General features: G+C 43.8%; 1 protein-coding gene across 1 annotated transcript in view; it reads left to right on the forward strand.

Moving 5' to 3' along the window:
• inppl1a (inositol polyphosphate phosphatase-like 1a) overlaps positions 1-26,699 on the forward strand; it is a 236,145-nt gene that overhangs the window by 100,037 nt on the left and 109,409 nt on the right. The window contains exon 2 of the mRNA XM_068033038.1: positions 17,678-17,741. Coding sequence (XP_067889139.1) covers positions 17,678-17,741 — 64 coding nt within the window. The remainder of the gene's footprint in view (positions 1-17,677; positions 17,742-26,699) is intronic.

The following is a 26,699-nucleotide window of genomic DNA, read 5'->3' on the forward strand; positions in this document are numbered from 1 at the left end:
CAGGCAGGAAAGTGAAATTGAAGCCCAAGATCAGCCTGATCATATTGAATGGCAGACTAGGCTCGATGGGCCATATGGTCGACTTCTCCTATTTCTTGTGTTCTTGTACCGTCTATGAAGCACTTGGGATTGTCCTGCGATTGTGAAAGGTACTATATAAATGCAAGTCTTTCTTCCTAGTCTGTTTGGATGAGTGCCACACCAGGCAAAGCACTTGCCCATAAAGCCATTGGAGTAGCTTACGTTTTTTTAATATGGTTTTTTTGAAAATGGTAGGCGTGGTTTGAGGAGTCACTTCAGAATGATGCATTGTAGGGTTCTAGCAGCTATTTAAAAAAAAAGCAGTGGTTGTTGCCCATCTGGGGTTGTGTCCGTTGGATTGGATGTGGCGACTAGTTTCCTTCACGATTATGTAAAAGATGGATATGCATCGGAAATGTTGTTTGAGCAGAGATTGTGTGGTAGACGGGCACAGAGTGTTTACTGTTTAAAGAATTAAAATGCCAATTACATGCTCCACTCGTACAAAGCTTTTTCTACACCAGCCTCACATGATCTGTTTCCCTGACTCTGGCTTTAACACTTAACTAAGTTTAAACGCACTGGCTGGATATGCGAATCCACTCAGGCGGACTGGAGTGGAGCTGCTGATTTTTTTTTTTTGTTCTGAAGATGCTGACTTGTGGCGAGATTCAGTATCACCTGATCCCTCGCCATGTTTCGCATTAGAGACTTGATGGGTGTATGTATTTTTTTTTAAGGTGCTATATAAATTTAACTAAAGCCAAGTTTGGAGTCCAGGGTTGTGTACTTAGCCACATGGGCGCCAACCTTGAAATCCTCACCCGGTGGCCACACGTCAGGCGAGGGCAACTGAATTCTGTCTAGAGGTAGTTAGATTCCTTTGCCCCACCCCACCTTGCCTTCCAAGTTCAAGTTCAGGATCAGGATCATGGAGAATTGTGCCCAAGCTACTGGAACATAGTAAAAGGAGGAGGCCATTCAGCCCCTCCAGCCTGTTTGCATCATTAAGTTGGATCACGGCGGATCTGTATCTTAACATCATCTACCTACCTAGGTTCTGCAACCCTTAACTACTAAAAAAATCTATTGATCTCAGTTCTGAAGTTTTCAATTGACCCCCAGCCTCAGCAGCTTTTTCGGGTAACAAAAAAAGAAAATGCTGAAAATACTCAGCATGTCTGAGAAGAGAGAAACAAAGTTAACGATGCTACCTGATCTTAGTGTTTCCAGCATTTTCTGTTCTTATTTCAGATTTTGGGGGAAGAGAGTTCCAGATTTCCACTACCCTTCGTGTGAAGAAGTGCTTTCTGACATCACTCCTGAATGGCCTAGCTCTATTTTTAAGGTTATGCGTCCTTGTTCTGGACTCTCCCCACTAGAGGAAATAGTTCCTCCCCCTCTCCTATCAAATCTTTTAATCGCCTCTATTTGATTACCCTTTATTTTCTATATTCAAGGGAATGCCTAGTCTTTGCAACCTGTCCTCATATTTTAACCCTTGGAGTTACAGTGTGAATCTATACTACACCACCTCCAAGGCCAATAAATATATCCAGAGGCCAACCTGTGACTAAGCTCCCTGGACTTGGGTAAGTAGACTGTGTACACTTCATAATTGGGAAACTGAAACTACATAAGCTACTCTTGGTGACTGGTTTTTGCATGGTCAGACACCAGCCAGCCTGACTGAAAAAAGTCAAGTTTTCTCTTGTAACAAAAAAGAAAAAAGTAATACTTGCATTTCTGTAGCACCTTTTATGACCTCAGTGTGTCCCAAAGCCCTTCACGTTATTTAAAAACATAGTCACTGTTGTAATGTAAGAAACATGGTAGACAGTTTGTACACAGCAAGGTCCCACAAACAGCACTATGGTGACCAGATATTATGTTAATATATTAATCATCCTGTTCGTAATGAGCAATTGTGCCTGCATGTAATTATGGGGTGCGCAGGTTTAAGATGAATGAGGTTGAAGTCTAATTGCTTCTCTGGCAGTCGTTGTCTATGTGTGTTTGTCAGACAGGCAGTTGGACAAAGAGGCCTGGTTCGTCTGGAATGTTGGGTTCCTGTTTTCCATTTAAACTGATCAGGAATCCCAGAGGCTGGAAGCACAGTTTTGGCTATAAAAGGTTTGCAAACTCTGGCTAGATAAGGGACTGTGGAGTAAAGAAACGCACTGAATGTAAATCCATGACGCAGTGCAGACTTACAGACACAAGTATTACACTTGTAATACCATTAACACTTGCCATAACATTCGTTGTGTAAGGTGCAGTCTTGATTTTTTTTTTTCTCTGCTGGTGTGCATAGAAAAAGACTTTCATTTATCTAGCGCTCTCTCACAACTTCAGGCTGTCCCAAAGTTCTTTACAAAGTGTCGTTTTGTTTTATAATGTTCCTTTGAAAGCATCTTAGGACTTAAAGGTTCTGTGTAACTATAAGTTGTTGTTTATAAACAAAGAAATAATTTTGAAATGTTAGTGTTGTAATGTAGACTAATGTTGTATGTGGTAATATTTAAGAGCTGGAGAGGAACTATCTGTAGCTTCAAGAAAGTTTTGGCAAGCCAAAGTAACACATGTTCCCATTTCCCCCCTTAAACTGAAAGGCAATTACGGAGGTATGAAGAAAGAGCAGGCTGGGAAAATAGACTAAGGGGATGAGCAGTGGCAGACATTTAAGCAGATATTTCATAAAGCTCAGCAAAAATTTATCCCGGTCAAAAAGGACTCGATTAGAAGGATGAACCACCCGTAGTTAACAAAGGCGGTCAAGGAGAGCATCCAGTCAAAAACTAAGGCATACAAAGCGGCCAAAACTAGTGATAGGCCAGAGGATTGGGAATTCTTTTAGGAACCAGCAGTGGATGACTAAAAAGCTAAAGAGGGAGAAAATTGATTATGAAAGTAAATTGGCAAGGAATATGAAAACAAACAGCAAGAGCTTCTACGGGTATATAAAAAGAGAGTAGCTAAAGTGGGACACTTGGATGCAACTGGAGAATAATAATGGGGAACAGGGAAATGGCAGATAATTTAAACTAATATTTTGCATCGGTCTTCACTATAAACATCCCACAGATATCAGATAAGCAAGGAGTTAATGGGAGGATGTTCTGATGAAGGTTCACTGACCTGAAACGTTAACTCTGCTTCTCTCTCCGCAGATGGTGCCAGACCTGCTGAGTATTTCCAGCATTTATTGTTTTTATGTAATATATCCAAATATGCTGACTATACAAAAATAGGTGGAAGGGCATGTTGTGATGAGGACATAAGGAATCTGCCGGGGGATATAGATAGGTTGAGTGAGTAGGCAAAATCTTGGCAGATGGAGTTTAATGTAGGAAAGTGTGAGGTCATGCACTTGGGTAGGAAGAATCAGAAGGCAGACTGTTATTTAAATAGACAGAGACTCTAAAAAAAGTGCAGCACAGAGGGTTCTGGGTGTTCTTGTGCATGAAACACAAAAAGTTAGCATGCAGGCGCAGCAAGTAATTAAGAAGGCAAATGGAATTTTGGCCTTTATTGCTAGGGGGTTGGAGTTTAGAAATAGGGAAGTCTTGTTACTGGGTGTTGGTGAGGCCGCACCTGGAGTACTGTGTACAGTTTTGGTCCGGTATTTCAGAAAGAATACTGGCATTGGAGGCAGTTCAAAAGAGATTCACTAGGCTGATTCCTGGGATGAAGGGGCTGACTTATCAAGAACGGATAAACAGGTTAGGCCTTTATTCATTGGAGTTTAGAAGAATGAAGGGTGATCTTATTGAAATGTACAAGATTCTGAGGCGGTTTGACAGGATAGATGTTGAGAAGATGTTTCCACTAGTGGGGGAATCTTGAACTAGGGGACATAGTTGCAGAATAAGGGGACACTCATTTAAAACTGAGATGCGAAGGAATTTCTTCTGTAGGTAGTGAATGTCTGGAATTGTCTTCCCCAGAGAGTCGTGGAGGCTAGATCACAGAAAGTATTTAAAGAGGAGGTAGATAGAATTTTGAAATATCGGGGAGTTGAGGGCTATGAGGAGCTGGCACGAAGGAGGAGTTGAGGTCTGGGGCAGATCAGCCATGATCTTATTGAATGGTGGGGCAGGCTTGAGGGGCAGAATGGCCGCCTCCTGCTCCTATTTCTTATATTCTCATTGTGGCTAAATACATAACCTTATTCCAAACTGCACTTTTAAAGCATCAACTTGCACTTATATCGCACCTTGAATGAAATAAGGTGAGGTGAAATGGACAGCAAACTGCAATAGACAAGCTGAGAAAACTTGACCAAAGGCAGAGAGGAGTAGCAAAGTGGAAAGGTTTACTGAGGGAATACTGGAGAGCAAGACTGCGATAGCTAGAGACTGTGTACTGTAGGAGGAATTTCTTTTGGGCCTCCTTATCTCGAGAGACAATGGATACGCGCCTGGAGGTGGTCAGTGGTTTGTGAAGCAGCGCCTGGAGTGGCTATAAAGGCCAATTCTGGAGTGACAGGCTCTTCCACAGGTGCTGCAGAGAAATTTGTTTGTTGGGGCTGTTGCACAGTTGGCTCTCCCCTTGCGCCTCTGTCTTTTTTCCTGCCAACTACTAAGTCTCTTCGACTCGCCACAATTTAGCCCTGTCTTTATGGCTGCCCGCCAGCTCTGGCGAATGCTGGCAACTGACTCCCACGACTTGTGATCAATGTCACACGATTTCATGTCGCGTTTGCAGACGTCTTTATAACGGAGACATGGACGGCCGGTGGGTCTGATACCAGTGGCGAGCTCACTGTACAATGTGTCTTTGGGGATCCTGCCATCTTCCATGCGGCTCACATGGCCAAGCCATCTCAAGCGCCGCTGACTCAGTAGTGTGTATAAGCTGGGGATGTTGGCCGCTTCAAGGACTTCTGTGTTGGAGATATAGTCCTGCCACCTGATGCCAAGTATTCTCCGAAGGCAGCGAAGATGGAATGAATTGAGACGTCGCTCTTGGCTGGCATACGTTGTCCAGGCCTCGCTGCCGTAGAGCAAGGTACTGAGGACACAGGCCTGATACACTCGGACTTTTGTGTTCCGTGTCAGTGCGCCATTTTCCCACACTCTCTTGGCCAGTCTGGACATAGCAGTGGAAACCTTACCCATGCGCTTGTTGATTTTTGCATCTAGAGACAGGTTACTGGTGATAGTTGAGCCTAGGTAGGTGAACTCTTGAACCACTTCCAGAGCGTGGTCGGCAATATTGATGGATGGAGCATTTCTGACATCCTGCCCCATGATGTTCGTTTTCTTGAGGCTGATGGTTAGGCCAAATTCATTGCAGGCAGATGCAAACCTGTCGATGAGACTCTGCAGGCATTCTTCAGTGTGAGATGTTAAAGCAGCATCGTCAGCAAAGAGGAGTTCTCTGATGAGGACTTTCCGTACTTTGGACTTCGCTCTTAGACGGGCAAGGTTGAACAACCTGCCCCCTGATTTTGTGTGGAGGAAAATTCCTTCTTCAGAGGATTTGAACGCATGTGAAAGCAGCAGGGAGAAGAAAATCCCAAAAAGTGTGGGTGCGAGAACACAGCCCTGTTTCACACCACTCAGGATAGGAAAGGGCTCTGATGAGGAGCCACCATGTTGAATTGTGCCTTTCATATTGTCATGGAATGAGGTGATGATACTTAGTAGCTTTGGTGGACATCCGATCTTTTCTAGTAGTCTGAAGAGACCACGTCTGCTGACGAGGTCAAAGGCTTTGGTGAGATCAATGAAAGCAATGTAGAGGGGCATCTGTTGTTCACGGCATTTCTCCTGTATCTGACGAAGGGAGAACAGCATGTCAATAGTCGATCTCTCTGCACGAAAGCCACACTGTGCCTCAGGGTAGACGCGCTCGGCCAGCTTCTGGAGCCTGTTCAGAGCGACTCGAGCAAAGACTTTCCCCACTATGCTGAGCAGGGAGATTCCACGGTAGTTGTTGCAGTCACCGCGGTCACCTTTGTTTTTATAGAGGGTGATGATGTTGGCATCGCGCATGTCCTGGGGTACTGCTCCCTCGTCCCAGCACAGGCATAGCAGTTCATGTAGTGCTGAGAGTATAGCAGGCTTGGCACTCTTGATTATTTCAGGGGTAATGCTGTCCTTCCCAGGGGCTTTTCCGCTGGCTAGGGAATCAATGGCATCACTGAGTTCCGATTTGGTTGGCTGTATGTCCAGCTCATCCATGACTGGTAGAGGCTGGGCTGTAGGAGGAATTAACAATGAGGGAAGTGTGAAGAGTCCATGAAGAAGAATGCATAGGTGCGGTGAGGATATGGGAAGGAGGAGGAGCTGCCTGACCCTCAAGACTCCTCATTTCCCTAATGTTGGAGGCCGGACAAGCAGTGCAGCTTGACATAAAGTGACCAGCTTCTGTTTCTTGCAGCCCAGGAGATTCTGAACAGCAGGAGGCAGCTGCCTGAGATGTGTATTTGCTGCAGAGTTCCTCCAGTTTTTGTCTATTTAAAAGGGGGGAAGTTTCTGTGTGTATGTATGTGTTTTCAGTCAAACAAAAACTGCAGTTATTTACAGCAGTTTATAAATAGTCCCTGGGAGTTTAATTAGGAAGTGCACTGTTCATAAATAATCACCATCATTCTTTCATTACACGGGAATGATGAAGTCTCTTGCTGAAGTTCTCTGGATGAGGGTTTATAATGCAAGCTTACACTGGCTAGCAGGCAACTATACTTCTTTCCTCCCCCCCCCTCCTCACTTGCCCCTCTCCCTCAAAATAAAATTAAGATAATTTAAGGGGAAGCTAGATAAACATGTGAAGGAGAAAAGAATTGGATATGTTGTTTGAGTGAGATGAAAACATGGGAAGAAGCTCATATGGAGTGCAAACACTGATATGGACCAGTGGGGCCGAATGGCTGTAAGTGCTGTATATTTCTGTGCTTTTTGTAGCATTCAGGTTCAAGTTGTGATAGGAAGGGATAAAAACACAACTGGAAAGTTGAAATATTCAGACAATATTGGAAATGCACAACAGGTTGGTCAGATTGTTAAAATGGGTCGGAATTATCTAGCATGGTATTTTCATGGAATCATAGAGCACAGAAGGAGGCCATTCGCCTCATTGTGTTTCCACCCAAAGCCTCGATTGTGCTGCTGTTCTCTCTGTTCACCCTGAACCTTGTTGCCCTGGGACTGATTGCATTCTCCGCCCACTAGGTTGTGGTCAGTTTTGAGTTTGTGTATCAGCTAAACTCCTAGCAGAAAATTCCACTCCCTCAGCATCCTCTGTGCAAATAATTATTTTAAACTTTAGCTTTAATCCTTTGTTAAATTGGTGCACTCTTGTCAACTGTCTCACTGACCAGTGGAAACAATCTATAGCTGCTTGTCCCAGTATATTCCTAAATAAAAGCAAAATACTGTGGATGCTGGAAATCTGAAATCAAAACAAGAAATGCTGGAACCACTCAGCAGGTCTGGCAGCATCTGTGAAAAGAGAAGCAGAGTTAACGTTTCGGGTCAGTGACCCTTCTTCGGAACTGACAAATATTAGAAAAGTCACAGGTTATAAGCAAGTGAGGTGGAGGTGGGGCAAGAGATAACAAAGGAGGTGTAGATTGGACCAGGCCACATAGCTGACCAAAAGGTCACGGAGCAGAGGCAAACAATATGTTAATGGTGTGTTGAAAGACAAAGCATTATTCCTAAATAATGTTGACTACTTTGATCAGGTCACCGCTTAAGCACCAGTTTTAATAAAAGGTCATCGACCTGAAACGTTAACTCTGTTTCTCTGTCCGCAGATGATGCCAGACCTTCGGGTATTTCCAGTATTTTCTGTTTTTATTTCACCACTTAGCCTTCCCCAGCTCCAATTAAACAAGTTCCAGCAAGTCTTGAATACACAGCAAAGGAACATTGCAAATTCTGCAGATCTGAAACAAAAGCAAAAAATGCTGGAACAGTGTGGCTGATCTCTCAGCATCTGTGAAGAGAACAGTTAACGTCTTAGATTGCAGCCCTTCAGTAAAACTGTATACCCTAATCCCTGCAAACAGCCAAATAAATCAGCATTGCACCTTTTCCATTACTTTATACCTTATCTATAATGGAGTGCTCAAAACTGCATGTAATACTCCCAACTCACATCAAACTGTAGGATGGGAGGCTGGCCAGAAGAAATTTGCAATAGTACGAAGGGGGTTCTGATGAAAAGTCACTGACCTGAAATGTTAACTCTCCACAGATGCTGCCAGACCTTCTGAGTAGTTCCAGCACTTTTTTGTTTTTATTTCAGATTTCCTGCATCTGCAGTATTTTGCTTTTATTATCAAATAAGGCCATATGGGTTGAAGTGAAGAACAAAACAGGGACAATTGCTGCTGGGCATATACTATGGATTCCCAAACTGTCAGAGGTAGAAGAGCAAATATGTAGGCAAATCCCTAAGAAGTGCAAAACAGTAAGGCAATAATAGTGGGAGATTTCAACTATTAATTGGGATAGAGTTAGTGTGACTGTTTAATATTGTCTGGAATTATTATTTCTAAAAGCTTTCCCACCTTAGAGGTTAAACTGACTGGCCTGTAGCTGCTGGGCTTATCTATACACTCTTTTTGAACAAAATGATTGAATTTTTGAAGAGGTAACGAGGAGGGTCAATGAGGGTAGTGCGTTTGATGTGGTCTGTATGGATTTTAGCAAGGCTTTGGATGAGGTCCCACATGGCAAGCTGGTCATGCAAATAAAAGCCCATGGGATCCAAGACGATGTGGAAAGTTGGATCCAAAATTGACTCAGACGGGAATCAAAGGGTAATGGTCGATGGGTGTTTTTGCTACTTGAAAGCTGTTTTCAGTGGGGTTCTGCAGGGCGTGGTACTGGGTCCCTTGCTTTTTGTGTTTTATATCTGTGATTTGGACTTGAATTTCTGGGCAATGATTAAGAAGTTTGCAGATGATACAAAAATTGACCATGTGCTTAGTAATGAAAGCAGCTGTAGACTGCAGGAAGATATCAATGGTCCAGTTAGGTGGGCGGACAGTTGTAAATGGAGTTCAATCAGAAGTGAGAGGTAATGCATTTGGGGAAGGCTAACAAGCAAGGGGATACACAATAAATGGTAGCATACGGCGAAGTGTAGAGGAGCAGAGGGACATTGGAGTGCATGTCCACAGGTCCCTGAGGTTGGCTGGACAGGGAGATAAGGTGATCAAGAAGGCATATGGGATACTTGCCTTTATTAGCTGCGGCATAGAATAGAAGAGTTGGCAGGGTTGTAGGTGTCGCTGGCAGGGCCAGAATTTGTTGCCCATCCCTAATTGCCCTTGAGAAGTTGGTGGTGAGCCATCTTGAATTCAGTTGAGTGGTTTGCTAGGCTATTTCAGAGGGCAGTTAAGAGTCAACCACATTGCGGTGTGTCTGGAATCACATGTAGGCCAGACCAGGTAAGAACGGCAGCTTTCCTCCCCTAAAGGACATTAGTGAATCAGATGGGTTTTTTCTACAGACGATAGTTTCATGGCACAATTACTGAGACTAGCTTTCAATTCCAGATTTTTATTCATTAATTGAATTTAAATTCCACCAGCTGTCATGGTGGAGTTTGAACCTGTGCCCCCAGGACAATTAGCCTGGGCTATGATGTTGAATGACAGAAGTACCACCCAGAATTTACAATTCTGCCCTGCAGAACACCACTGGAAACAGCCTTCCAGTCACAAAAACACCCTTTGCTTCTTGTCTCTGAGCCAATTTTGGATCCAACTTTCCACGTTGCCTTGGATCCCATGGGCTTTTATTTTCATGACCAGTTTGTCATGTGGGACCTTGGATTACTAGGTCTGTGACATTACCACTACGCTACCATCTTCCCACATGCTGTGTGCTGTATAAAACACTAGTTAGACTACATTTGGAGTACTGCATGTTGTTCTGGTCACTGCACTGCAGGAAAAGATGTAATTGCACTGGAGAGGGTGCAGAATAATTTAGGAGGATGTTGCCTGGAATGACTAATTTTAGTTGTGAGGAAAGATTGCATAGGCTAGGTTTGTTTTCTTCAGAACAGAGAAGGCTGAGGGGAGACCTAATTGAAATGTATATAATTGTGAGAGGCCCAGATAGAGTGGATAAGTCGGCCCAATTCTCCTTGATTGAGGAGTCCATACAAGGGGGCATAGATGTAGGGTAAGAGGTGTGAGATTTAGGTGGGATTCAAGGGGAAATTGTTTCACCGAGAAGGTGGGAGGGATCTGGAACTCACTGCCTGAAAGGGTGGTAGAGGCAGAAACCCTTTTCACATATAGAAAGTACTTGGATACGCACTTGAAGTGCAGTAACCTATAAGGCTGTGAACCAAGAGCTGGAAAGTGGGATTAGGCTGGATGGTTACTTGTCGGCCGAGGAGGGCCTACTGGGCTGAATGACCTCCTTCCATGCTATAAATTTCTATGATTTTGATTCTTAATTTCCATTTCTATTTGAACAATCATCTCCAGTACACATTACACCGTCTCTGGTGGTTCACCAATCCCAATATTCAGTTTCTCTGTGAAAGCTACGGCAAAATGCATGGTTTGTAGTCTGCCAATCCCTCATACACTACAAACTTGCTTCTTTTATCTGGCTGGCCTTACCCCTACATGATTGTTCCTATAGCACAAGTATGCCAATAGAGAGCCATTTATTGGCATTTACTTCTTCTGGCCAATTTAATTCTCCTTTCTGGACATTCTCAACTTTCTCCTTTGTAGATTTCTTGACTGTTTATTGTCCTTTAGTTGCTGAGTGTTTCACATTTGATCTAATCGTATTATTAGATATTAGAATAGAAATTAGAACATTACAGCGCAGTACAGGCCCTTCGGCCCTCGATGTTGCGCCAACCTGTGAAACCATCTGACCTACACTATTCCATTTTCATTCATATGTCTATCCGATGACCACTTATATGCCCTTAAAGTTGGCGAGTCTACTACTGCTGCAGGCAGGGCGTTCCACGCCCCTACTACTCTCTGAGTAAAGAAACTACCTCTGACATCTGTCCTATATCTATCACCCCTCAACTTAAAGCTATGTCCCCTCGTGTTTGCCATCACCATCCGAGGAAAAAGACTCTCACTATCCACCCTGTCCAACCCTCTGATTATCTTATATGTCTCTATTAAGTCACCTCTCCTCCTCCTTCTGTCCAACGAAAACAACCTCAAGTCCCTCAGCCTTTCCTCGTAAGACCTTCCCTCCATACCAGGCAACATCCTAGTAAATCTCCTCTGCACCCTTTCCATAGCTTCCACATTCTTCCTATAATGCGGTGACCAGAACTACACGCAATACTCCAGGTGCGGTCTCACCAGAGTTTTGTACAGCTGCAGCATGACCTCGTGGCTCCGAAACTCGATCCCCCTACTAATAAAAGCTAACACACCATATGCCTTCTTAACAGCCCTATTAACCTGGGTCGCAACCTTCAGGGATTTATGTACCTGGACACCAAGATCTCTCTGCTCATCTACACTACCAAGAATCTTCCCATTAGCCCAGTACTCTGCATTCCTGTTACTCCTTCCAAAGTGAATCACCTCACACTTTTCCGCATTAAACTCCATTTGCCATCTCTCAGCCCAGCTCTGCAGCCTATCTATGTCCCTCTGTACCCTACAACATCCTTCGGCAGTATCCACAACTCCACCGACCTTAGTGTCATCCGCAAATTTACTAACCCACCCTTCTACACCCTCTTCCAGGTCATTTATAAAAATGACAAACAGCAGTGGCCCCAAAACAGATCCTTGCGGTACACCACTAGTAACTAAACTCCAGGATGAACATTTGCCTTCTTTCAGCTAGCCAATTTCTGATCCAAAGCTCTAAATCACCTTCAACCCCATACTTCCATATTTTCTGCAATAGCCTACCGTGGGGAACCTTATCAAACGCCTTACTGAAATCCATATACACCACATCCACTGCTTTACCCTCATCCACCTGTTTAGTCACCTTCTCGAAAAACTCAATAAGGTTTGTGAGGCACGACCTACCCGTCACAAAACCGTGCTGACTATCACTAATGAACTTATTCTTTTCAAGATGATTATAAATCCTGTCTCTTATAACCTTTTCCAACATTTTACCCACAACCGAAGTAAGGCTCACAGGTCTATAATTACCAGGGCTGTCTCTACTCCCCTTCTTGAACAAGGGGACAACATTTGCTATCCTCCAGTTTTCCGGCACTATTCCTGTCAACAATGACGACATAAAGATCAAGGACAAAGGCTCTGCAATCTCCTCCCTAGCTTCCCAGAGAATCCTAGGATAAATCTCATCTGGCCCAGGGGACTTATCTATTTTCACACTTTCCAAAATTGCTAACACCTCCTCCTTGTGAACCTCAATCCCATCTAGCCTAGTAGCCTGAATCTCAGTATTCTCCTCGACAACATTTTCTTTCTCTACTGTAAATACTGACGCAAAATATTCATTTAACACTTCCCCTACCTCCTCTGATTCCACACACAACTTCCCACTACTATCCTTGATTGGCCCTAATCTAACTCTAGTCATTCTTTTATTCCTGATATACCTATAGAAAGCCTTAGGGTTTTCCCTGATCCTATCCGCCAATGACTTCTCGTGTCCTCTCCTTGCTCTTCTTAGCTCTCCTTTTAGATCCTTCCTGGCTAGCTTGTAACTCTCAAGCGCCCTAACTGAGCCTTCACGTCTCATCCTAACATAAGCCTCCTTCTTCCTCTTGACAAGCGCTTCAACTTCTTTAGTAAACCACGGCTCCCTCGCTCGACAACTTCCTCCCTGCCTCACAGGTACATACTTATCAAGGACACGCAGTAGCTGCTCCTTGAATAAGCTCCACATTTCAATTGTTCCCATCCCCTGCAGTTTCCTTCCCCATCCTACGCATCCTAAATCTTGCCTAATCGCATCATAATTTCCTTTCCCCCAGCTATAATTCTTGCCCTGCGGTATATACCTGTCCCTGCCCATCGCTAAGGTAAACCTAACCGAATTGTGATCACTATCACCAAAGTGCTCACCTACATCTAAATCTAACACCTGGCCGGGTTCATTACCCAGTACCAAATCCAATGTGGCATCGCCCCTGGTTGGGCTGTCTACATACTGTGTCAGAAAACCCTCCTGCACACACTGGACAAAAACTGACCCATCTAAAGTACTCGAACTATAGTATTTCCAGTCGATATTTGGAAAGTTAAAGTCCCCCATAACAACTACCCTGTTACTCTCGCCCCTGTCGAGAATCATCTTCGCTATCCTTTCATCTACATCTCTGGAACTATTGGGAGGTCTATAAAAGACTCCCAACAGGGTGACCTCACCTCTCCTATTTCTAACCTTGGCCCATACTACCTCAGTAGACGAGTCCTCAAACGTCCTTTCTGTCGCTGTAATACTCTCCTTAATTAACAATGCCACACCCACCCCTCTTTTACCATCTTCTCTGTTCTTACTGAAACATCTAAATCCCGGAACCTGCAACATCCATTCCTGCCCCTGCTCTACCCATGTCTCCGAAATGGCCACTACATCGAGATCCCAGGTACCAACCCATGCTGCAAGCTCACCCACCTTATTCCGGATGCTCCTGGCGTTGAAGTAGACACACTTTAAACCAGGTTCTTGCTTGCCAGTGCCCTCTTGCGTCCTTGTAACCTTATCCCTGACCTCACTACTCTCAACATCCTGTACACTGGCACTACAATTTAGGTTCCCATTCATGGAATCCTTCCCTCTTTTCATCCTTATTTGAGTTGCATCCTTTCCATCTCCTATTTTAGATCATTTCTAATCACTAATGTGTAGTTCTATTTTACACTCAACTTAATATCAGTCACCGGTTGCCAAATCTGCTACTTTTAGGCTGCTGACCTGGTTTGCTCCATGCCTCAGTCAGATCAAGGAGCATTTCTTCCTTGTTGGAGTAGCAACGTATTGCCTGAGATAACAATCATGGAGACGTTGCATGAAGTAAATCCTCTGTCTCACCACAGGCATTCTCCCAATTCCAGCCTATGTTTCGATAACTAAAATCTCCAACAACTATAAAACTATAATTTTGTGGTACTCCTCTCCAATTTGTTAATTAAATTTTGTCATGAATTTCCGCCATTTGGTCTATATTTTACACCCAAATAATGGGGCCAGTCCTTGGCGATTCTCTAGTTGAGTCCAAAAGGATTATGTTGAAGGATTTTCACTGTTGGAGGTGCTATGTTTTAGATGTGACTTTAAACTGAGGCCCTGTTTTTGTGCTTAGGAGGACATAAAAGATCCCATGGCACTATTTTGAAGATCAGGGGAATTTGCCCAGTGTCCTGGCCAATATTTATCTCTCAACCAACACCACTAAAACAGGTTATCTGATCATAATCACATTGCTCTGTGTGGGAGCTTGCTGTGTGCAAATTGACTGCTATGTTTCCTAATTTGCAACAGTGACCACAGTTCAAAATACTTCAGTAAAGCGATTTGGGACTTCGTGAAAGGCACCAGACAAATGCAAGTCTTAAGTTTGTTTGGATTATTTCTCTTTAAATTATTTTGCTGGTGTTCTAGCTCTATGTTGTCTCTTAATACTGCACCCCTTTCCTCCTTCCATGTCCCTGCTGAAAGGAATATTTAATGATGAATCCTGTCCCAGTTGCAGCCAATTTTCATTTACTGCTGTAACATTTTTTTTTTATTGATCACTGCCTGTAGTTCCCCAGATTTGTTTCTTCTACATATACACCTTTTAAACAATGAAAGAACTTGCATTTCTGCAGGCCTTGCACACTTTTCACTTGGGAACCTTTCCAGCAAGTTTGACAATGAAGCACTCCCTCATCCGAGATTGTCTCAAATTTCTGGACTTGGACTTGAACCCACAGCCTTCTGACTCAGTGAGAACGCTACCAATGAGTCAAGGCTGACTCTTTATTGTGGATTCCCTTGGGTTAGCATGTTTTTTTGCTATCCCACATCCTGGTATCGTTTTTGCTATATTGTCCTGCTAATCTTTGTTAACCTTTCCACCTTAATAGCTCAACATCTAAAGTTTACTTTCCTTATTAGTTTATCTACTCTGTTCTATGCCCTTCCTCAGCCATATTAATTTAAGCCCTACCCTACATTCTAGTTGGCTTCCATGTGAGGATATTGGTTGCAATAGTGGGTCATCTACTTGTGCAGCTCATTCTTGCCCCAAAAATCTGAACCCATATCTCTAGACAGGCATTCATAGCAACAGGAATAGGCCATTCAGCCCCTTGAACCTGTTCTGCCATTAAGCACTGTTTAGTGCTGGCTAGTATGAGGCACAGGTAATAATGCTGAGATTACTATCTTTGAAGTCTTGTTTGTTCCACCCCTTTTGAAACTTGCCACTTTTCCCCAAGTCATTGTTGTGAGCTTTTAACTGTTGAAACCTCTGCTACGTTCCTGTGCTAACTTCTCCACTCCCTTGCCCAGTGTGGTCTATTTCCATAGTGCTGTGTTTTGTTTTATTGGTTTGTGGGATGTGGGTGTTGCTGGCTAGGCCAGCATTTGTTTCCCATTTGTAATTGCCCTTGAGGAGGTGGTGGTCAGCTGCCTTCTTGAACCGCTGCAGTCTTTGAGATGCAGATACTCCAATATTGCTGGTAGGAAGGGAGTTCCAGGATTTTGACGCAGCTACAGTGAAGGAATGGCAATTTAGTTCCAAGTCAGGATGGTGTATGATTTGGAGGGGAATTTGCAGGTGGAGGTGTTCCAATACATCTGCTGCCCCTTTCCTTCTTGATGGTAAAGGTCGGGGGTTTGGAAGGTGCTGTACTAGGGACTTTGAGTTGCTGCAGTGCATCTTGTAGATGGTACGCACTACTGCCACTGTGTGTTGGTGCTGAAGGGAGTGAATATTGAAGGTGGTGAATGGATTGCTTATTGCTCCTGTTCCTGAGCCTTTGCTTTTGGATCAAGTAATCAGTATTGAAAGCTTATTAATGAAGACATGCCTTCAGGATGCACTTAACCCTCCCACTCCCCCATCCCCAAAGGATCTATCCTTGACACCCTCCTATTTCTCATCAGCATGTTGTCCCTCATAGACATTGAAAGCACAGTTTTACTTTTCACATATATTCTGATGGTACTCGGCTCGACCTCACCACCACTTTTCTCTCGACTTCTCCACTGTTGCTGAATTATCGGACTGCTTATCTGACTGGATGAGCAGAAATGTCCTCCAGTTAAACATTGGGAAGACTGAAGCTATTGTTTTTGGTCCCCACTCCAAACTCCGTTCCCTTGCTACCGATTCCATTCCGCTCTCTAACAACAGTATGAGATTAAGCCAGTCTGTTTGCAACCTTGGTGTCACGTTTGACCCAGAGATGAGCTTCTGACCTCATATTGATGCCATAGCTAAAACCGCCTATTTCCACCTCTAACATTGCCCGACTTCGCCCCTGTCTCAGCTGATCTGATGGAACCCTCATTCATGCCTTCATTACCACTAGACTTCACTATTCCTACACACTCCTGGCTGGTCTCACATTCTACTTTCTGTTAGCTTGAGGTCATCCAAAATTCTGCTGCACATGTCTTAACTCTCACCAAGTTCCATTCCCCTGTCACCCCTGTGCTCGCTCATCTACATTGGCTCCTGGTCAAGCAACATCTTAATCCTAAAATTCTCATCCTTGTTTTCAAATCTTTCCATGGCCTTGCCCCTCCCTATCTCTGTAATCTCCTTCAGCCCCACAATCCTGCAAGATATCTGCGCCTCTCTAATTCTAGCCTCTGGTTCATCCTGTTTTTAATTGCTCCGCCATTGGTGGCTGTACCTTACGTTGCCTAGACCCCAAATGCTGGGATACTCTCCTTGCACCTCTCCACCTCAGTTTTCTTCCTATAAGACACTCCTTAAAACCTACCTCTTTGACCAAGCTTTTGGTCATCTGACCTAATATATCTCCCTTTGTGTTTTCGATGTCACACTTTGTTTTATATTGCTAATGTAAAGCGCCTTGTGACATTTTAGTGCATTAAAGGCGCTATATACTAGGTGTAGGCTCGAAGGGCCGAGTGGCCTACTCCTAATTTGTATGTTCGTATATAAATATAAGTTCTGCTCTTCATGGGTTGTCACTTGTTTTCAATCTTTATCCTCTCTTTTTGTTTGCCTGTGGAGTAAGCATCTTGTTAAAAATCTGTGTTCAGGACGTTGGTGACAGCGGCATGGTGGTATTTATTGCCCGTCAGAAGATGGTGGTGGACCACTGTCTTGAACTACTGCAGTCTGTGCGGCGACACTACTCCCACAGTGGTGTTTGCAAGGGATTTCTGGGATATTGATCCAATGACGAGGAAGGGAGAGTGATGTATGTCCAAATTGGGGTAATGTGTGAATTTGACGATGATGCTGTTCCCCTGACATTGTTCCTCTTGCCCTTCATGGTAGATGTCATGGGGGAGGCAGGTTTTGTCCTGTTGGAATATCTGCACCCGAAGTCCTCTGTCATTATGGGGTGAAATATCATCATCTGTCCCTCAAACATGAAACTTCCCGGAAATGTCTCTGCTCTAAGTATGCAAAATAACCAGGCACTCTCATCCACACAACACTGACTGCGGCTGTCCTGTCATTGCGCTTTATCCAACTTGCCATATAACATTATTTTTTCTCTCTTTCTCAGGTATCAGAAGCATGTGCATACTTACAGGATCTTACCCGATGAAGATGATTTTCTAGCAGTACAGGTAAGAGAAGGTACACAGACTGTTACGTCTGATTAGTAGTTCCTTTATTGTGAATCGGTGTTAATGGAGTGTTGTCCAATACATGAGTCAATAGTTACATGTGGCTAATTGGGAATCCAGATGTGGGCATCGTAAATAGAGTATGAGTAGCAGAAACTGTTGAGAATGTGATCTGAATACTCATTTGTATGGTATATACATGTGATCTTTAACATTTTGTGCGTTGGTTGGTAAAATGGTTTTATTTGGTTATGAATGGTAATAGATGTTTAAGCAAATATACCGCCATGTGAAATGCATTTATTGGTACTGTATGTAAGGCATTTCCTACTAAAGTTAGCTTGTGGCTAAAATGGTGTTGCTGTAGTCACAAACTGTGTCTAGTCAGCAATTTCTATTGGACAACACTGGGCTAGTGCCAATCACTAATGAAACATGGGTTTTAGGCAACCAGTGGCAACCCCCATTAAAATATAAAAGCAAAATACTGCGGATGCTGGAAATCTGAAATAAAAACAAGAAATGCTGGAAATACTCAGCAGGTCTGGCAGCATCTGTGGAGAGAGAAACAGAGTTAACGTTTCAGGTCAGTGACCCTTCTTCAGAGTTCTGAATTCTAGCAACATTCCTGTGGGGTTGACACCAGCTGTGTGAGGTTTGTGTATTGGGAGCCAGTGGCACTGCCTTGGGATGAAACCCATCTCAAAGGAGTGATGGTTGCAAACCAGTTTTGCACCCTCCCCATCCCAAAGAAGTTTCTCTTCACAGTGCCATTTGTTCTGAAAATGTTGAATGTTCTTGCAATCTGGTTCCACTGTTTCCTCTTCAAATGAAAAGGATCAAAAAAAAAAGCAACGACGGGGAGATGAAGACTAGTCAACGGCAGAAGAACCAGTGAGGAGCTGAGAATTTTTTTTTTACTCAGCCAGTTTTGGTCTCGAATGCACTGCCTGAAAAGGTGGTGGAAGCAGATTCAATAGTAACTTTCTAAAGAATTGGATAAATACATGAAAATGAAAGATTTGCAGTGCTGTGAGGAAAAGGTCGGGGAGTGGGTTTAATTGGATAGCTCGTTCAAAGAGCCGGCAGAGGCATGATGGGTCAGGCTGTGTCTTCTGTGCTGTACTAACGTGGATTTCAGCAAGCATAGTGATGTGAAATTTTTTTGGGATCATGGAAAAGGTTACTGTGAAATTTCAATTCTACCTTTCCAGACTTGGGTAGAAAGCAAAGCAAAAATGCAGAGATGGAAATCCAGAGCAAAAAACAGAAAATGTTGGAAAATCACAGCTGGGCGGCACAGTGGCGCAGTGGTTAGCACCGCAGCCTCACAGCTCCAGCGACCCGGGTTCAATTCTGGGTACTGCCTGTGTGGAGTTTGCAAGTTCTCCCTGTGTCTGCGTGGGTTTCCTCCGGGTGCTCCGGTTTCCTCCCACATGCCAAAGACTTGCAGGTTGATAGGTTAATTGGCCATTATAAATTGCCCCTAGTATAGGTAGGTGGTAGGGAAATATAGGGACAGGTGGGGATGTGGTAGGAATATGGGATTAGTGTAGGATTAGTATAAAATGGGTGGTTGATGGTCGGCACAGACTCGGTGGGCCGAAGAGCCTGTTTCAGTGCTGTATCTCTCTAAATCTAAATCGTCAGGCAGCATCTGTGGAGGGGAAGGAAAGAAGTTAATGTTTCAAGTGCAGCCTCCTGTTGTGGAGGCAGAATATCAAGCTGCTTAACACCAGAATGAGCTGCTGCTGGTTACATGGCTATAGCTGATGGCAGTGGGAGCATTTTCAGATCATTAATTCGAAGCATGTCTTAATAATGGTGTATTTTACCCTGTATGTGTGGTATTTTTTTCTGACTTTAGCATATCTGTACCTGGTGACCACATTGCAACAAAAGTTAACTTGCAAACCAGTATTGGGCTTTGCGGGTTTTGTAGAATAGCATCCCAGTCATCTCTGTGCCAACCCCTTCCAAACACGTGAACAGGATTGGGCCATTCAGTCCTCTAGCCTATTCCACCAGTCAGCTGAATCATAGCTGATCTGGACCTCAACTCCGTTTACCAACTTCATATCCCTTGATATCTTTACCCAACTAAAATCTTATCTATCAGTTAAACATTTCAGTTGACCCTCGGCATCCACAACCATTTGAGTATTTCAGCTTGTACTTTAGAGGAGGGAAATGGGAATACTTGGATAGCTCTTTCGAAGAGTCATCACAGGTGTAATAGACAAAATGGCCTCCTCCTGTGTTTAGTCCCTGATTCGATATCTTTGTAAATGGGTGTTGAGCTTCTGAAGAGATCGGTGGGACAAGTTGCCGCAGGGATTAGCGTAAACCAGTTAGCCTTGATACCCTTACCTATCAAAAATCTATAGACCTCAGTCTTAAAAATTTCAATTGATCAAGAATCCACAGCCTTTATGGAGTAAAGAACTCTACATTTCTACTACCCTTTCTGTGAAAATTGTGCTTCCTGCCTTCCCTCCTGAATGATCGTTCCTTTGTTCAGGAGCCAAGGCCACAGATGTCAGCGCCAATGAAGAAACTACGAATTGGTAATGCTTTGGAGCAAAAGGGGGACAAAAGGCATTGGGAAGATGGGATGGAAGCCGAATGATATGCATTTGCTTAAATGTAACTAAACAAAGATACCCATTCTGTCGCACAATAGCTGCAAATGGCTGTCATAGCACTCGGGGAAACAATCACATGCAACAGATTGACATGTTTGACAGTGTGACAGCATTCTGCACTAGAGCATGTAATTTGCCTCTGGCAAATCTGAACAAACTGGTTCAATACAGAAGATCATCTGGAGTGGTTTTGGCAAAGGGAATAAAGAGTTTTTCTCCACTAAGCTTGGTTAAGAAGTAAGTTTATATAATTTACATTGATTTAATAATATAAAACCCACACTGTTTCTCTCTAGATAATGATCCAGCTCTCTCTAAAGGTATCTTGCACAAGTTACCTTGTCTGGGAGCCTGCACACTGTGTGCACATCCTGTCTGAGCGGATATTTGCATTACTGGTTTATTGCTACATGTGTCAGCTGTGGCTCAGTTGGAGCACTCTTGCCTCTTGAGTCCCCCTTGAAGACTTGAGCGCAAAAATCAAGGCTGACACTCGAATGCAGTACTGAGGAAGTGCATTGTTGGAGGTGCTTTCTTTCGGATGAGATGTTAAACTGAGGCCCCATCTGCCTGCTCCGGTGAATGTAAAAGATCCCATGGCACTGTTTCAAAGAAGAGCAGGGGAATTCTCCCCAGTGTCCAGTCCAATGTTTATCCCTCAATCAACATCACAAAAAATAGATTATCTGGTCATTATCACGTGACTGTTGGGAACTTGCTGTGTTCAAATTGGCTGCTGTATTTGCTGCATTACTATAGTGACTGCACTTCAAAAGTACTTCATTGGCTCTAAGTAGCTTTGAGATATCCAGTGGTGGTGAAAAGCACTATACAACTAAGTCTTTTTTTTCTCTGAGTCACTGCTGTACTTTTGGAGCAGACCTTATTGATCCCTGCCCTCACTGCCCTTTCGTAGAATCTTGCAGTACAGAAGGAGGCCTTTCAGCCCATCATGACTGTACGGGCTCTCCAGCTTTCCAAAAAAAAACTATCCTCGGCAGGACAGTTCCTATCTTGCCAATGCGCTCAACTGATGGAGAACTCTGTCAGTTTAAAAGTTCCATCTTAGTTGGGCATTTTTGAAGAGCTGTGTGTGAGCAGGTTATTTTTAATCCAAATTCCTCCTTGACACAGACTTGGGTTTTGAAACATCATAAGTTGCATCAATACAAGTTATGCACTTTGAAACTACACTGTATAAATGGAAGTTGTTGAAATTGGGGGACTGGTCACTGTATGACTGGCCCCCTCCCCTATCTGTCCCATTGTTTAGGTGATTGCCCTGAGAATACCATCTTTGTTGCTTCAAAGCAGGAGACTTTTGTTTACTAAAGCTGCTGTTCACACAGAATATCCTCGATGAGTTTCAAACTCTCTTTTTCTAATGGGTTCCCGTTGAAAGGACAATATTTTACACAGACACAGCTCTGAGCCTTCCCCCAGAATCATAACCTATCGTGGATAACCTAGAACTAGGGGGCATACCCTAGGGATAAGGGTTGACCATGTAGGACTGTTGAATCTCAGAATTATTACAGCGCAAAAGGAGGCCATTCGGCTCATTGTTTCTGTACCAATGCTCCAGACAAGCAATTCATCTAGTGCCATTCTTCCCATAACTTCTCCCCGTTGCCCTTTACAACCTTCCTTTTTAGATAACAGTTTAGTTCCCTTTTGAATACCTCGACAGAAATTTCTTCACTGTTAAGGTTGTGAATCTTTGGAATTCTCTACCCCAGAGAACTGTGAATGCTCAGTCATTGAGTATATACAAGACTGAGAGAAATAGATCTTTGGACTCTAAAGGAATCGGGGGATTTGGCGTTAGGGTGGAAAAGTGATGTTGAGCTTGAAAATGAACCATGACCTTACTGAACAGTGGAACAGGCTTGAGGGGCCTTATGGCCTACTACTCCTATTTCTTTCTTTCTTTCTTTCTTGGATTAGATTTTATTTTGTCATTTGTAATTTTTCTTCTGTTGAATTATTAACTGATACCAACATCTCCAGTATCGCGGTACAACAGTCTTTTTACTGATGTGTACTGTGGATATGGGTGGCTGTGATGAATAAAATGCTGGGCTTTTTTTCTTGTCCGTTATCTTTATTGATCTTGTCACAATTTAGGTGGACACAGTTGGCTTGACTGTTAGTTTTTGCACATTGTCCCTTACTGAATTCACAGGAAAAAAATTTGCTCGTCGCTCAGCATTAACCCCCAAGTAGCAGCAAGAGCTTCTTCCCACCCACCCACCCCCCCCCCCCCCCCCTCCACTCTGGTCTTCCTCAGCCAAACTGAAGTGAACATATGAGCTTGGGTGGTCTTTACACAGCTCAGGGAGTCAGTACCTCTCTCCCACAAGCTTAACTGTGCTGTTGATTGACAGCCTCTCTCCAGTTACATGTATATCAGCTCCTCAACCTGATCTCAACCAGGTTGTGCAGTGCTATAATTAAGTCAAGAGTAATGGTGAAAGTTTGAAAATTTCATAGTGGCCACTTGAAGTGTGTAAAAGCCCACCTGCAGAACAACAGAAATGTCCTTCTAAAGTTGCATTGTGTTGGTAAACAGTATTGAGTTACGTAACACTGGAGTGAAATACTGGTGCTGGGAGCAATTTGAGATGATAAATTCACAGTATCACACAGCAAGCCTATTTAAAAAAAAAAAATCATAGAATGATTACAGCGCAGAAGGATCCCATTTGGCCTGTTGTGTCTGTGCCAGCTCTCTGCAAGAGCAACGCAGCTAGTCCCACTGCCCCACCCTTTCCCCTTAGACTTGCAAATTTTTTTCTGTTTAGCTGCTTCTCCAATTCTGATTTGAAAGCCATGATTAGATCTGTCTCCACTATGTTGTAAGTGAGTGCATTCTAGATCCCAACCACTTGCTGCGTAGAAAGGTTTTTCCTCATGTCACTGTTGATTCTTTTGCCAGTCACCTCATATTTTGCCAGTGTCCTCTGGTTCTGGACCCTTCCGCCAATGGGAACAATTCCTTTCCATCTGCTGTTTCTAGATCCCTCATGATTTTGAACATCTCTATCAAATCTCCTCTCGACTTTCTTTTCTCTAAGGAGAACAGCCGGAGCTACTACAGTCTATCCACGTAACTGAAGTCCCTCACCCCTGGAACCATTCTTATACATCTTTTCTCACATCCTTCCTAAAATCAGTACCCAGAATTGGACACAATACACCAGTTGAGCCCGAACAAGTGTTTTATAAAAGTTCAGCATAACTTCCTTATTTTTGTACTCTGCCTCTAATTTATAAAGGCTAGGATTCCGTATGCCTTTTTCACCATTTACTCAACCTTTGTGCCACCTTAAATGGTTTGTGCACATATACTCCCAGGTCAGTCTATTCCTGCATTCCCTTTAGAATTGTACCCTTTAGTTTATATTGCCTATCCTCTACCTTTCCCGTTCGTGGGAATGTACCTCGACTGTACTCAAACCATCTTCTGTTTAAAGGCAGTGCATTGTTCTGTTAGAGTTTTGCCTGCCAATCTTTAATTCCAGTCACAGAATCACAGAATAATACAGTGCAGAAGAGGCCCATCGAGTCTGCACCGATGCATTAAAGGCACCTGACCTGTCTACCTAATCCCATTTGCCAGCACTTGGCCCATAGCCTTGAATGTTATGACATGCCAAGTGCTCATCCAGGTACTTCTTAAAGGATGTAAGGCAACCCGCCTCTACCACCCTTCCAGGCAGGGCATTCCAGACTGTCACCACCCTCTGGGTAAAAAAAGTTCTTACTCAAATCCACCTTAAACCTCCCGCCCCTCACCTTAAACTTGTGACCCCTCGTAACTGACCCTTCAACTAAGGGGAACAGTTGCTCCCTATCCACCCTGTCCATGCCCCTCATAATCTTGTACACCTCACTCAAGTCACCCCTCAGTCTTCTCTGCTCCAGCGCAAACAACCCAAGCCTATCCAACCTCTCTTCATAGCTTAAATGTTCCATCCCAGGCAACATCCTGTTGAATTGCCTCTGCACCCCCTCCAATGCAATCACATCCTTCCTATAATGTGGTGACCAGAATTGCACACAGTACTCCAGCTGTGGCCTTACCAAAGTTCTGTACAACTCCAACATGACCTCCCTGCTTTTGTAATCGATGCCTCGATTGATAAAGGCAAGTGTCCCATATGCCTTTTTCACCACCCTATTAATCTGCCCTTCTGCCTTCAGAGATCTATAGACAAACACACCATGGTCCCTTTGTTCCTCAGAACTTCCCAGTGTCAGGCCATTCATTGAATACTTCCATGTCACATTACTCCTTCCAAAGTGTATCACCTCACACTCTTCAGCGTTAAATTCCATCTGCCACTTTTCTGCCCATTTGACCATATATCTTCCTGTAACCTAAGACTCTCCACCTCACTGTTAACCACTCGGCCAATCTTTGTGTCATCCGCAAACTTACTGATCCTACCCCCCCACATAGTCATCTATGTCGTTTATGTAAATGACAAGCAACAGACAACAACAGTCAGCCTGGGCTAGATTGCTTCTCACCCCACTGAAATTGCCCACCTCCGATTAAGTATTTTTACCCTGGATTGTTCCTTGTCTGTCCCAAAAGCTAACCTAAACCTTATGATAGTATGATCACTGTTCCCTGCTGACACTTCATCCACTTGGCCAACCTAATTCCCCAGAACCTCATTGGGCTGGAAACATACTGATCAAGAAAATTCTCCTGAACACACTTCAAAAACTTATCCCCCCTCTGCCCTTTGCACTATTACTATCCTTGTTTATAGTTGGATAATTAAAGTGTCCCATTATCATACTCTACAGTTTTTGCACCTCTCTATAATTTCTCTGCAAATTTGCACTTCTATCTTTCTCACTAGTTATGGCCTATTGAAAACACCCAGTAGTGTAATGGAATCTCCAATGTTTCTTAACTCTAAACAATAGGTTCTGCCCTTGACCACTCCAGGGCATCCTCTCTCTCCAGCACTATAATAATCTCAATACTGCAACCCCTCTTTTTTTTTAAATTCTTCATGGGATGTGGGCGTCGCTGGCCAGGCCAGCATTTATTACCCATCCCTAATTGCCCTTGAGAAGGTGGTGGTGAGCTGCCCTCTTGAACCGCCGCAGTCCATGTGAGGTAGCTACACCCACAATGCTGTTAGGAAGGGAGTTCCAGGATTTTGACCCAGCGACAGTGAAGGAATGGCGATATAGTTCCAAGACAGGATGGTGTGTGACTTGGAGGGGAATTTGCAGCTGGTGGTGTTCCCATGCATTTGTTGCCCTTGTCCTTCTAGTTGGTAGAGGTCACGGGTTTGGAAAGTGATGTCTAAGGAGCCTTGGTGCATTGCTGCAGTGCATCTTGTAGATGGTACATACTGCTGCCACTGTGCGTCGGTGGTGGAGGGAGTGAATGTTTGTGGATGGGGTGCCAATCAAGCGGGCTGCTTTGTCCTGGATGGTGTCGAGCTGCACCCATCCAGGCAAGTGGAGAGTATTCCGTCACACTCCTGACTTGTGCCTTGTAGATGGTGGACAGACATTGGGGAGTCAGGAGGTGAGTTACTCGCTGCAGGATTCCTAGCCTTTGACCTGCTCTTGTAGCCATGGTATTTATACGGCTACTCCAGTTCAGTTTCTGGTCAATGGTAGCCCCTAGGTTGTTAGTGGGGGATTCAGCGATGGTAATGCTGTTGAATGTCAAGGGGAGATGGGTAGATTCTTTCTTGTTGGAGATGTCTTGATGTCAAGGGCAGTCACACTCATCTTTCTTTCCTTCCCTATCTTTCCTGAACACTTTGTATCCAGGAATATTTACTACCCAGTCCTGCCTTTTATTAAGCCAGGTCTCTATTATTGCCACAACATCTGCACCTGCAGCTCACCAACCTTATTTACCATATTTTGTGCATTTACATACATAGTAAAAAATTAATTTGAACTTTAAAATCAAAACACTGCAGAAGCTGGAAATCTGAAATAAGTGCTGGAAATACTCAGCAGGTCAGGCAGCATCTGTGAAGAGAGAAGCAGAGTTTATGTTACAGGTCTGTGATCTTTCATCAGGACTGATTCTGATGAAAGGTCACAGACCTGAAATGTTAACTCCGTTTTCCTTTCCACAGATGCTACCTGACCTAATTTAGACCTTATTGCATTCCCTGTTATCTGATCCCACCTAATGTTTTTCATTCAGGGTATGAGAGCATCACTAGCAAGGCCAGCATTTGTTGTGCATCCTTAATTGCCCTTGAGAAGGTCATGGTGAGCTGTCACATTGAACCGCTGAAGTCCATCTGGTGTAGGTACA

Source organism: Heterodontus francisci, chromosome 6 (assembly GCF_036365525.1).
Source record: "Heterodontus francisci isolate sHetFra1 chromosome 6, sHetFra1.hap1, whole genome shotgun sequence".
Lineage (NCBI taxonomy): Eukaryota > Metazoa > Chordata > Chondrichthyes > Heterodontiformes > Heterodontidae > Heterodontus > Heterodontus francisci.